The 13,656-nt window shown below is 39.2% G+C and overlaps 1 protein-coding gene across 6 annotated transcripts in view; it reads right to left on the bottom strand.

Annotated features, from left to right (window-relative positions):
• Positions 1-13,656, bottom strand: part of ABHD12 (abhydrolase domain containing 12, lysophospholipase) — a 69,088-nt gene that overhangs the window by 37,566 nt on the left and 17,866 nt on the right. For 2 of the 6 annotated variants that reach the window (XM_060122369.1, XM_060122371.1), the window contains exon 2: positions 8,809-8,997. The exons of the other annotated variants lie outside the window; for them this stretch is intronic. In XM_060122369.1, the coding sequence (XP_059978352.1) occupies positions 8,809-8,810 (2 nt within the window). In that variant the 5' untranslated portion in view covers positions 8,811-8,997. The remainder of the gene's footprint in view (positions 1-8,808; positions 8,998-13,656) is intronic. 6 annotated transcript variants of the gene reach the window in all.

Raw genomic sequence — 13,656 nt, 5'->3', positions numbered from 1 at the left:
ATCAACAACGAAGTCCTAATATATAGCACAGGGAACTATATTCAATATCCTGTGATAAAACCATGATAGAAAAGATTATAAAAAAAAGAATGTCCGTACGTGTAAAGCTGAGTCACTTTGCTGCACAGCAGAGACTGGCACAACACTGCAAATCAACTATAGTTCAATTTAAAAAAAATCAAAAAAATTTCTTATTTTTCTTTTACAGCTTTACATTTTACATTTAATCCTGGAATATATTTTGGAATATGGTGGGAAGAAGGGTTGAGTTTATATATTCCTAAATAGTTACCCAAAAGGTTTTCTCCATCTGCAATGCTGCCTTGAAGAGACATTAAAATTTTATATACAAGGCTAAAGATGGTAGATTTAACTGTTCTTTCTCAAAACCCCACAAAAATGACAGTGATTTTTTTTTAAGCATAAAACCCTAGGGGCAAAGAATGAGAGGAGAGACACCCAAACTTTAGAAGCTGGAAAGCTTCCAAATTTAGTTGACACCCCCAGGAGAGTCCTAATCCAGCATGCAAAGAGATAAGGCACGTGACAGGTGGCTCCAGTGCCTGTGGAAGGGGCTCAGGCTGGGACCCAAATCAGGAGGACAATGTGAAAAATCCCTCCAGATCCTACTTCACTGATGGGGCCACTACCCCACCCCACCAAAAGACTGAAGGTTTATTCTCTACAAAAGGTAAACAGAAGGTTTCTGGACTACAGAGGGCCAGATACTCTAAAAAACAGAAGAAATACATGAAAGTTTAGAATGCAGAGAATCCCAGTCTTCTTCCTCAGTTTCCAGAGAGGTGGTGAGTTCAGGAGCAAAAAATACAGGGCAGCCTCCACACTCTGACTACCCTTCTGCTGACCTCCCAGTCCCTGGTCCCTGGCTTCCTGTTTGCAACCGTGGGAGACGTGTGTTGCTCAGAACTACTCATGACCTTGCGTCCTGCCTTCCCTAAAGGAAAACTGAGGCAGACTGATCCCAGGCAGAATTGCATTAAATCTATTTGGGAAAGAAACACCCACCATCTTTTCAATATAATGGATTCTCATCTAAAAACAAATGTATCTCTCCACTTAAACAAGTATTATTTTATGTTCTCAGTAAAGCTAAATAATTTTCTTCATAGAGATGCTATGTATTTCTTATATATTTATTCTTAGATATTATACAGTTCTTGTCTTTAATGTGAAATAGAGCTTATCCTGTTACATTTTTCTAGCTGGCTAGTTACTGGTATATAAGGAAGCTATTAATTGCTGTATATTTATTTTGCATTTGAAAATCTAACTGAGCTCCAATAGTTCTGAGAATTTTTTGGTTGATTTTTATTGGAGTTTTCCAGTTAAAAATTCATCATCTGCAAGCAAGCAATGAAACTTTTTGCTCCTCTTTATAGGTTTATCTTTTAACATTTTCTTAACTTCCCATAATATCTAGAGTATTCAGAATAATATTTTACAGTAGCAGTGAGTACAGATGAAAAGTCTTGCTTCTTCAATTGAATTTCCATTCATCTGACAAATATTTATCAGGCATCTACTATGTGCCAGGCAGTAAATAAAATGTTTGACATTTTACTTTTTATTACAATGTTGGTTGATGAGATAGATGTCTTTGATCAATATTTAATGTTAAGTGTAATAAATAGTAGACTTGTCAGTGAAACAGTAGAATATGAAGGTACAAAAGGCAGCTTTAGAAAAAACAAACGTAAGCATCTGCATTTCCATCCACTTGAGAATCTCTAAGCCTGGGGTTTCTTGTGCCGCGAATGGAGTAGAAAAGCCTCCTGCTGCACCACAGCAGGAAACAGGGTGACCAAATGCCCCAGGACCATGCCATCCTGCCCTCTGGGTCAAGGCCATTCTGAGACTCTACTGAAGTAGCTCTTGAATTCATTCTCCTTCCATTTTCATTTGACCAAAACAAAGACTCACAATGAGACAATACTGTGAGAATTTATCTTCAGTGCAAAGGGCTACAGAGCTACAGTATTTTGTGACATTTTCTGTTATTGAAACACGTAGCACATGTAGAAACACATATTAAACAATGAAGTTCCATCTTCACCTATGTTTTGGCAAAGAATAAGAATACTGACAGGGGGGACTTCCCCGGTGGCGCAGTGGTTAAGAACCGGCCTGCCAATGCAGGGGACATGGGTTCAATCCCTGGTCCGGGAAGATCCCACAATACCTCAGAGCAACTAAGCCCACGCACCACAACTACTGAGCCCGCATGTCACAACTACTGAAGCCTGCGCGCCTACAGCCCATGCTCCGCAACAAGAGCTCGCGCACCTCATCAGAGCAGTCCCCGCTTGCTGCAACTAGAGAAAGCCCGCGCGCGGCAACAAAGACCCAACGCAGCCGAAGATAAAAATAAATAAATTTATATGTATAAAAAAATACTGACAGGGAATTCCCTGGTGGTCCAGTGGTTAGGGCTCCTTGCTTCCACTGCAGGGGACACGGGTTTGATCCCTGGTCCAGGAAGTAAGACCCATCAAGCTGTGCAGTGGCAAAAAAAAGAATACTGACTATACCAAAACAGTAAGTATGAGCAAACACCCTGCCCACTGCCAGAGGGCCCTGCTCTCTGACCAAGCAATTCCATCCACTCTTAAGGACTGACCACAAAGGAGGAGAGCATCGTAGCATGTCAGGAAGGCTCTGCACAGATGTCCTCTCTGTAACACAGTCTGTGAGAGGAAAATGGAATATGCTCGCAATATGCAACAGGGATTACTTTTTCATAGCTTTATGCCCTCTCTGATAACAGATAAATGTAGAAAACTTGCAAACTGCATAAAAGCATTGAAAAGAGAATAAAAATAGCCCCAAATCATATGATCTTATAGGAGCCTCTGTTAATATACTAGCATAGTATATTCTTATAAACTTGATGCCATATAAAGTTAGGATCTGTGGTGGAGATGGCCAGCAGATCTCCAGAAGTCTGTACTCACCCTTCCCTAGGGCAGAGGTGATGATGGGAAATGTCTACATTTCCAGTCAGACTACATTTCCAGCCCACCTGGGGAGCAGGCGAAGCTGAGTGAGCAGGCTCACCAGAGCAATGTGATTCTGGCAGTGTGCGTGTAGTTGTCGGTACTAATTTGGTAAAGTAGCTGGTATCAATGCTGACATGAGCTTATATTCTACATGCTTATTTTTGTTTTTCGTTTACCAATAATTCTGTTAAAGGTCACATGTTTACATATTTCAAAAAGTAAAATATAGTCTCACTGACAACTCGCCTCCATGCATTCGGATAACCACTTTTATTACATACTTATTTATCCTCCCAGCATTTCCTTATGCAAATACATGTACATGTTCTCATCCTTCTCTTTCTCATACAAAAGGGGGACACTACACACTGTAAGCTGTTTCACACCTTGATTTTTCTCTATCAACAATATACCCGGGCAGTCCCTCCCTGTCAATTCACACCTATGTTGCAGCCCCACAATATTTCACTGGGTTGATACATCCTAGGGCATTAAACCAGTCTCCTACCACTGGACACTGAGGCTGTTTCCAGCAGTCAGTGCACCATGAATCATCTGTACAAGTGCAATTTTGTATGTGCAAGTGCACACTGGATAGTCCCAGAATGGAAACTGTTGGATCAAAGAGTAAATGCATCTGTGATTAAGAGATTACTCTCAAATTCCTGCTTCCCTCAAAGCCTCACTAGCAAAATCGTTGTCTAAGATGCATGTGTGCCAATCTGATAGGTGAGAAATGGCATCTTGGTGTAGTTTTGATCTGATTTCTCTAATTATGAATAAGTATGGTTGAGCACCCTTTCACATACTGAAGGGATATGGTATTTCTTTTTCTATTAATTATGCATGCCCTTTGCATATTTTCCATTGGGTTTTGATCTTTTTCTTTTCAATTCCCAGAAGCTCTTTATCTATTAAAGCAATTAGCCCCTTATCTAAATGAGTTGCAAATATTTTGTTCTTTTTTCATTAGTGATATCACGCAGATGTTCTTTGTATTCATGTTTCTGGAATTTCCGTCCTGTCTCAATGGCTTGTTACTCGGAGTTGCTGCCATCCTGCAGAACCTGAACACGGCAGCATGGTCCAGTCTCTACTCACACTCCCCTCCACAGGGCTCCTGGCACTCCTGTATGTTGTTTGTTCAGAATCAGCTCGTGTGGAACCCGAGAGAACCAGGTTGGCATTTTTACTTGGAATTTTGTTAAATGAATAATCAAACTTCGGGAGATTAGGCAGTTTATGATGCGAGCTTTCCAACTCAAGAACAAATAGGTCCTTACGTTTGTTCAAGTCTACTTCTGTGTCCTCCAAGAATGTCTGAAGTTTTCCTCTTACAGATTTTGTGTACTTCTTTCCAAGGCATTATTCCTTATAGGCATTTTTTGTTATTGACTTTATTTGGTCTTCTCTTCCATTATATCTCACAACCAATTTTTGTTGCTCTGCCTCCAGTGGCTGTGTGACCCTAGGCAAGCTACCTGTCTGTGCCTTGATTTCCTCATCTGTGAAATGGGGACTACAGTACCTTGTGAGGTAGTTGTAAACATTTAAAAGTTAATACAGGGGGGCTTCCCTAGTGGTGCGGTGGTTGAGAGTCCGCCTGCCGATGCAGGGGACGTGGGTTCGTGCCCTGGTCCAGGAGGATCCCACATGCCGCGGAGCGGCTGGGCCCGTGGGCCATAGCCGCTGAGCCTGCGCGTCCGGAGCCTGTGCTCCGCAACGGGAGAGGCCACAACAGTGAGAGGCCTGTGTACCGCAAAAAAGAAGAAAAAGTTAATACAGGGAATTCCCTGGTGGTCCAGTGGTTAGGACTAGTGCTTTCACTGTGGTGGCCCAGGTTTAATCCCTGGTCAGGGAATTAAGATCCTGAAAACCGCATGGTACAGCCAAAAATAATAATAAAAAATAAAAAATAATTTTTATTTTTTAAAAATTTGTTTATTTATTTTTGCCTGCGTTGGGTCTTCATTGATGCACATGGGCTTTTTCTAGTTGCGGCGAGTGGGGGCTGCTCTTCATTGCGGTGTACGGGCTTCTCGTTGTGGAGCACAGGCTCTAGGCATGCGGCCTTCAGTAGTTGTGGCATGCAGGCTCAGTAGTTGTGGCTCACGGGCTCTAGAGCGCACGTTCAGTAGTTGTGGCGCACAGGCTTAGTTGCTCCATGGCATGTGGGAGCTTCCCAGACCGTGTCCCCTGCATTGGCAGGTGGATCCTTAACCACTGCGCCACCAGGGAAGCCCCAAAATAAATTTTAAATAGATAAAAATAAAAGTTAAAACATGTAAAGTGCTTAAGAAAATGGTATCTGGTAAAAAGCACTCAATGTTATTTTTATTAACTCTTTCTGTGACTATCTTTATTGATTCTTTCCTTTTCTTTCTCTTCATTTCTTTTTGATTGTTCTGTCTCTACCACTCTCCTTCACTTTCCTTACCCCCATCTTCAGCAAACACCAACTTGCTTGATGCTATTTTTGAAAGACAGTGGGGCATCCAGGATACAAGACTACTGCTTTAAAAGTTCAGCAAACACAGCCTTCTTGCTCTTGAGGGACTGCAGACCAAGACCTTGAGTGTAGCCTTGGCTCTTAACAAAGGCCTCCTCAGCAACACAGACATTTAAACACAGTGAACGTGCTTAATGCTACTGAACTATACACTTAAAGGTTAAAGTGGTCAATTTTGCTTTGTATATTTTACCACAATAAATTTTTTAAAAGGCTGTCTCATTTGGGAAATTATTATAACTCCCTTTTCACTCAAGAAGCATTGTTTGCCTAGCACTAGAATTGTCAGTAAGAGACAATACAAGTCTCTAAGCAAAGTAGTAAGCACCCTACCAACTAGAAACTACTTACTCTCCAGTGTTATTTTCATAGCAAAAAAGTATCTGAGAAAGTTCTGAAACCTGTAGCAATACAAAGCAAAAAAATGACTTAACAATACAGGTAATTTAATTATCTCCAAAACAAAAGTATAAAAACAAGGAAAACAAATTCACATGTAAAACAGGTGTCTCTTGCGAACTTCTTTTAAATTAACAGAGAAAGTAGATGGGGTAAGTGGACAGGGAAACAGAAACATTATACCACTCACTTTATACTTGTATAATACTGATAAACCTTGTTGAGATATTACTACAACTCCATGAAGCAGGTAAAATAGGTAACACTCCCATTTTAGAGATATGAAAACTAAGCTCACAGTTATTAATTCACTTGCTCAAGGTAAGGCCTAAGCTGAGGATGAGCTTGTGTCCTGGGCCTCTCAGTCTGGCCCACCCTTTCCATTCCACCAAATCCTCATTGGGAATGAATTAAACATTGCTAGAAATCCCAAAAGTAACTTGACCCTCAGCTCACATGGGTTTCTCCTTGGTGTTTCAGCTCACCTGACAATGCCCATAATTTCAGAGGCTGGTGGCAATAAAACCAAAAGAAGTTCTACACTGAGCAGGTGGTGACAACAACGTGGACAAGAATGAAAGCTGGGGGAAAACTTTTTTCAAAATGCTCATGTAAAAGCTCAATAATATTTATTTTGTTTTCTAAACACATTTATTGAGGTATAATTGACATAAACTGCACATATTTAGTGTATAATATGATAAGTTTTAACCTATTAAACACTTGTGAAACCATCACCACATTCAAGATAATGAACATACCTATCACCCCAGAAGTTTCCTCTTGCCCCTTTTTATTCCTCCCTCCTGCCCCTCTCTGGTCCCCATTCCCCACCCCCAAGCAACCACAGACTTTCTATCACTACAGGTTAGTTTGAATTTGCTTGTTTTACCTAAATGAAATGGATTCTTTCACTCAGCACAATTATTTTGAGATTCATTTGTTCACTTACTCCTGTCTGTATCAATAGTTCACTCCTTTAAAAAAACTTTTTTAGAGCAGTTTTAGCTTTACAGCAGTACTGAACAGAAGGTGCATACAACACCTCCCCACTGCCAACCTCACCCACTTTTTTTTTTTTTTGGCCACACCATGTAGCATGCGGGATCTTAGTTCCCTGACAAAGGATCGAACCCATGCCCCTTGCATTGGGAGCATGGAGTCTTAACCACTGGGCCACCAGGGAAGTCCCGTCACCCACTATTACATCCCCCACCAGTGATACATTTATTACAACTGATGAACCTCCACTGGCACATCGTCACCCACAGTCCATAGCTTCCTTTAGGATTCACTCACAGTATACATTCTAAGAGTATGGACAAATGTATAATGATACGTATCCACCACTGTAGTACCATGCAGAGTAGTTTCATTGCCCAATATATCCTCTATGTCCCAAGTTCATTCCTTTTGATTGCTGAGTAATATTCCATTGTAGGGATATATATATATATAATTTGTTTTTACATTCACTTGTTGGACATTTGGGTTGTTTCCAGTACTTGCTTGTTATACATTAAACCTGCTATAAACATTGTTTTTCTGTTTTCTATTTTTCTGATTTGTTTGGTATTTATCATACGCTTCTTTCTGGTTTGGGTTTAATTTGCTCTTTTTTTCTAGTATCTTAAAACAAGCTAAAGTCATTGACTACAGACCTTTCTTCTTTTCTACTGTAAGTATTTATGTTATAAACTCCCCAAGGATGCTTTAGGGGCATACATGTTTATTTTCATTCAGTTCCAACTATTGTCTAATTTCCCCTTTGATTTCTTCCTTGACTGGTGGCTTATTCAAAAGTGTGTTATTCAGTACTCAAATGTTTGGGGATTTTTCCAGACATCTTTCTATTATTGATTTCTAATTTAAATCTTTGTGGTCAGAAAACAGACTTTGCATGACATAAATTCTCTTAAATTACTGAGACTTGTTTTATGGCCTAGAATGTGGTCTATCTGGTAAATGTTCCATGTGTACTTGAAGAGAATGTGTACCTGCTATTGTTGGGGGAACTGTCAACCAAGTTAAACTGGTGAACAATGTTGGTCAAGTGTACTATATCCTTACTGATTTTCTGCTTCCTGCTTCTATCAGTTATTGAAATCTCTGATTATAATTGTGGATGTGTCTATTTTCCTTGCAGTTCTATTTCTGCTTCATGTATTCTGAAGCCCTGTCAATTATGTATTTAAATGTTTAGGACTGTTATGTCCCCTTGATTATTTTATCCCTTTGTCATTATGAAATGATCTTCTTTATCTGGTAATATTCTTTGCTCTGAAGTCTACTTCATCTGATATTAATATAGACACCCCAGCTACCTTCTAACTAGTGTTACCATGGTATGTATATATTTTCATTCATATAATTTTAACCTTTTTGTTTTATATTTAAAATGCCTTTCTTTGGTAGGCATCACATAGTTGGATATTGCTTTTTTTAACCAATCTGAATCATCTCTGCCTTATAATTGGGTGTTTGGCCCATCTTGCTTTTTGTTTTCTATTTGTTCCATCTATCTTTGTTCCCCTTTTCCTCTTTTTCTGCCTTCCTTTGAATTAACCAAGCATTTTTTTTATGATTTCATTTTATTTCCTTTGTTGGGTTCCTATTAACTCTTAGTTTTGTTACTTTAGTGACTGCCTTAAGGTTTACAGTATCCATCATTATCATATTGACATCCAAGTGAGATTATACCATTTCACATATAACATAAAGATCTTATAATAGTTTACTTCCATTTCTTCTCTCCTGGGCTATATCCATTTGTTGTCATGAATTTTACTTTATAGATGTTATAAACTTCACAAAGCATTGTTACTACTTTTATATAAGCAATTTTAATATAAAGATATTTAAATAATAAAAAATATAGCTTACATATTTTCTCACATAATCATTTCCAGTGTTCTTCATTCATTTGTGTAGATTCAGGTTTTCATCTGGTATAATTTTTCTTCTGCCTGAAGGACATCCTTAAACGTTTCTTAGAGTGTGGGTCTGCTGGTGATTAATTCTTTCAGCTTTCATGTGTCTGAAAACTTCTTTGTTTTTGGAAGATGTGTTCACCTGGTAAAGAATTCTAGGTGAAGTGTGGCCAAGATGGTGGAGCAGGAGAACCCTGAGCTCACCTTTTCCCACAGGCACACCAAAATCACAACTATTTACAGAACACCTGTCTGTGAGAAGAACATAAAGACTAGCAGAAAAGACTTTCCAGAATTAACTGTATGAAGAAGGAACCACAATGAGACAGGTAGGAGAGGCAGACCCACACCCCAAGTAGGCAACACACTGACAGAAGGATAATCACAATTGCACATGTTTTCCCCAAGGAGTGAGGGGTCTGAGCCCCACATCAGGCACCCGAGTCCAGGGGTCCTGCACCGGGAAGATCAGCCCCCAGAACATCTCACTTTGAAGGCTAGTGGGGCTTCTATAAAGGAGAGCTAGAGAGCTACAGGAAACAGAGAGTGTGCTGTTAAAGGGTGCACACAAAATCTCACATGCTCCAAGTCCCAGCAGAGAGACAGTAATTTGAAAGTAGCCTGGGTCACACCAACTTACTAATCTTGGAGAGCATCCTGAAGAGGCAGGAGGCAACTGGGACTCCCCTTGGGGACACAGATACTGGTAGCAGCCATTTTGGGGAGCTCATTCTACCACAAGAACAGTGGCACTGGCAAGCACCATTCTGGAGTCTTCTCTCTAGCCTATTAGGGTCAGGGGCTTATCCGCCCACTAGCAGGCTGGCAACAACCCCAGGACACCGCAGGGCATGCAGCTAGATGTACCAGGACTTGGCCCCAACAACCAATGGGCCAACAGCCACTGCACGAGGCAGGACCTGGCAGTCAACCTGGCCTGGGTCCAGGCCCACCTCTCAGCATGCCCACAGTAGTAGACCCTGCCACAAAAGAAGGGCCCATGCAGCCAACATAGGGGGCACCCCTAGAGCATATAGCTCTGGTGGCCAGAGGGGAGTAGACTGCTAAGCCACACAGGACATCTCCTACATAGGGCCACTTTTCCAAGACCAGGAGACGTAACCAACCAACCTACCAAATACAGGGAAATAAACACAGAGAATTAGACAAAATGAAACAACAAAGGAATCTGTTTCAAATAAAGGAACAAGACAAAACCCTAGAAGAAGAACTGAGCAAGACGGATATAAGCAAACTACCCAACAAAGAGTTCAAGGTAATATTCATAAAGATACTTAAAGAACTTGGGGGAAGAATGGATGAACGCAGTGAGAATTTCAACAAGTTAGAGAATATAAAGAAGAATCAAACAGAGCTGACGAACATAATAGCTGAAATAAAACTACACTGGAAGGAATGAACAGTGAATGAGAACAAATCAGCAAACTGGAAGACAGAGTAGTGGAACCATCCAGCCTTAACAGAAAAAAGAATTTTTAAAAATGAGCATAGTTTAATAAGAGACATCTAGGACCACATCAAGCATACTAACATTCACATTATAGGTGTCCCAAAAGGAGAAGAGAGAAAGAGGCAGAGAACTTATTCAAACAAATAATAGCTGAAAACTTCCCTAACCTGGAAAAGGAAACAGACATCCAAGTCCAGGATGCACTAAGTCCCAAACAAGGTGAATCCAAAGAGATCTACACCAAGACAAATTATAATTAAAGTGGCAAAATTAAAGATAAAGAATCTTAAAAGTAGCAAAAAAAAAAAGGCAATTAGTTATGTGCAGGGGAACTCCCTAAGACTATCAGCTGACTTTTCAGCAGAAACTTCACAGGCCAGAAGGAAGTGGCATGATATATTCAAAGTAATGAAAGGAAAAAACTCTATATAGTAAGTCCCCTACATACAAACGAGTTCCATTGCAAGAGTCCATTCATTAAGTCCAATTTGTTCCTAAGTCCAACAAAGTTAGCCTAGGTACCCAAACACGATTGGCTATATAGTACTGTACTGCAATAGGTTTATAATAATTTTCACACAAGTAATACATAAAAAACAAACACAAAAAATAAAGAAAACACTTTTAATCTTACAGTACAGTACCTAGAAAAGTCCAGCTACATCATCACTGCTTTTATACTTCCTTCCAGATATCCTGGGCTTGAAATAAAGACACTGTACTACTGTACTCTATACACTACTGTAAAGTACACAAAAGGACAACCACTTGTAGAGGATGCATGCACGTGACAATGTATGCCAGACACATGAACTAACTTACATGACTGGACATGTGAGCACATGTTTCCATTTTTGAAAGTTCACAACTTCAAGGTTCATATATAGGGGACTTACTGCAACCAAAAATACTCTACCCAGCAGGGCTATCATTCATATTTGAAGAAGAAAGAAAATGTTCTACATATAAACAATAACTAAAAGAATTCAGCACCACTGCATTGGCATTATGAGAAATGTTAAAGGGACTTCTCTAAGCAGGATTTAAAAAAAAAAAAAGGAAAAAACCACACAACTAGAAATATGAAAATTATGAAAGGAAAAAATCTCATTGGTAAAGGCAAACATACAGTAAATGTAGTGCATCAACCACTTATAAAGCTAGTAGGAAGGGTAAAAGACAAAAGTGGTAAAATCATCTATATCCACGATAAGTAGTTAAGGTATACACAAAACAAAAAGATGTAAAACATGATGTCAAAAAAATTAAACATGGTGGGAGAATAAAAATGCAGGGTTGTTAGACTGAATTTCAACTTAAAAGATCATCAACTTAAAATAACACAAGTTATTACTAACATATATTACATATGTGTCTGTAATTGTTTTATATGAACATCATGGTAACCACAAACCAAAATCTTACAACTCTCTCTCTCACACACACACACACACAAAGAGAAAGCAACCCAAATATAACACTAAAGATATCATCAAATCACAAAAGAGCAAAAGAAGAAGGAACAAATGAGAACTATAAAAACAATCAGAAAACATTTAACAAAATGGAAATAAGTAGGGACTTCCCTGGTGGTACAGCGGTTAAGAATCCGCCTGCCAATGCAAGGGACACGGGTTTGAGCCTGGTCCAGGAAGATCCCACATGCCGTGGAGCAACTAAGCCCATGCACCACAACTACTGAGCCTGCGCTCTAGAGCCCGCGAGCCACAACTACTGAGCCTGCATGCCATGACTACTGAAGCCCATGTGCCTAGAGCCCATGCTCCACAACAAGAGAAGCCACCACAATGAGAAGCCCACACCAACGCAACAAAGAGTAGCCCCTGCTTGCCACCACTAGAGAAAGCCTGTGCACAGCAATGAGGACCCATCGCAACCAAAAATAAATAAATAAATTTATTTTAAAAAAATGGCAATAAGTACATACCTATCAATAATTACTTTAAAAGTAAATGGACTAAATGCTCCAATCAAAAGGCACAGAACGGCTTAACAGACTAAAAAAAAACATGACCCATCTATATGCTGACTACTATGCTGAAGAGACTCATTTCAGATCTAAAAACACAGAGACTGAAAGTGAGGTAATGGAAAACGGTATTCCAAGCAAATGGAAACAAAAAGAGAGCAGGGGCAGCAATACGTATATCAGACAAAATAGATTTTTGAACAGACTGTAACAAGAGACAAAGGACATTAAATAATGATCAAGGGATCAATCCAACAGGAAGATATAACAAATGTAAACACATATGCACCCAACATAGGAGCAACTAAATACATATAGCAAATATTAACAAACATGAAGGGAAAAACTGACAGTAACACAATAATAGTAGGGGACTTTAACACCCCACTTACATCAATGGACAGATCATCCAGAGAGGAAATCAATAAGGAAACACTGGCCTTAAGTGACACACTAGACCAGATGAACTTAAAAGATATATCAAGTCTCAATAAAGTTAAGATGGAAAGCATAGCAAGCATCCTTTCCAACCACAGTGGTATGAGAGTAGAAATCTACTACATGGAAAAAACGGCAAAAAACACAAACACACATGTGGAGGCTAAACAATATGCTTCTCAACAAACAATGGGTCACTGCAGAAATCAAAGAGGAAATTAAAAAATACCTGAAGACAAATGAAAATGGAAATACAATGATCCAAAACCTATGGGACACAGCAAGAGCAATTCTAAGAAAGAAGTTTATAGTAATACAAGCCTACCTCAGGAAACAAGAAAAATCTAAGGAACTAGAAATAGAAGAACAAACAAAACTCATAGTTAGTAGAAGGAAAGAAAAATAAAGATCTGAGCAGAAATAAATGGAGACTTAAAACAACAGCAGAAAAGATCAATGAAACTAAGAGCTAGTTCTTTGAAAAGATAAACAAAATTGACAAACCTTTAGCCAGACTCATCAATAAAAAAAAGAGTGGGACCAAATCAATAAAATCAGAAATGAAAGAGAAGTTATAAATGACACCACAGAAATACAAAGGATCATAAAAGATCACTACAATTAAACACCAATAAAATGGACAACCCAGAATAAATGGATAAATTCCTAAAAACGTACAATCTCCTAAAACTGAATCAGAAAAAAACAGAAGATATGAACAGAATGATTACCAGTCATGAAACTGAATCAGCAAAATAAACAAAAACAAAAAACAAAACAAAACAAACTCCCAACAAAGTCCAGGATCAGATGGATTTATAGATGAATTCTACCAAACATTTAAAGAAGAATTGATATCTATCTTTCTCCAACTACTGCAAAAAAGGAAGAGTCAGGAGTGC

This window comes from Lagenorhynchus albirostris, chromosome 15, assembly GCF_949774975.1.
Source record: "Lagenorhynchus albirostris chromosome 15, mLagAlb1.1, whole genome shotgun sequence".
Taxonomy (NCBI): Eukaryota; Metazoa; Chordata; class Mammalia; order Artiodactyla; family Delphinidae; genus Lagenorhynchus; species Lagenorhynchus albirostris.
This window is presented reverse-complemented; position numbering and strand designations above follow the sequence as displayed.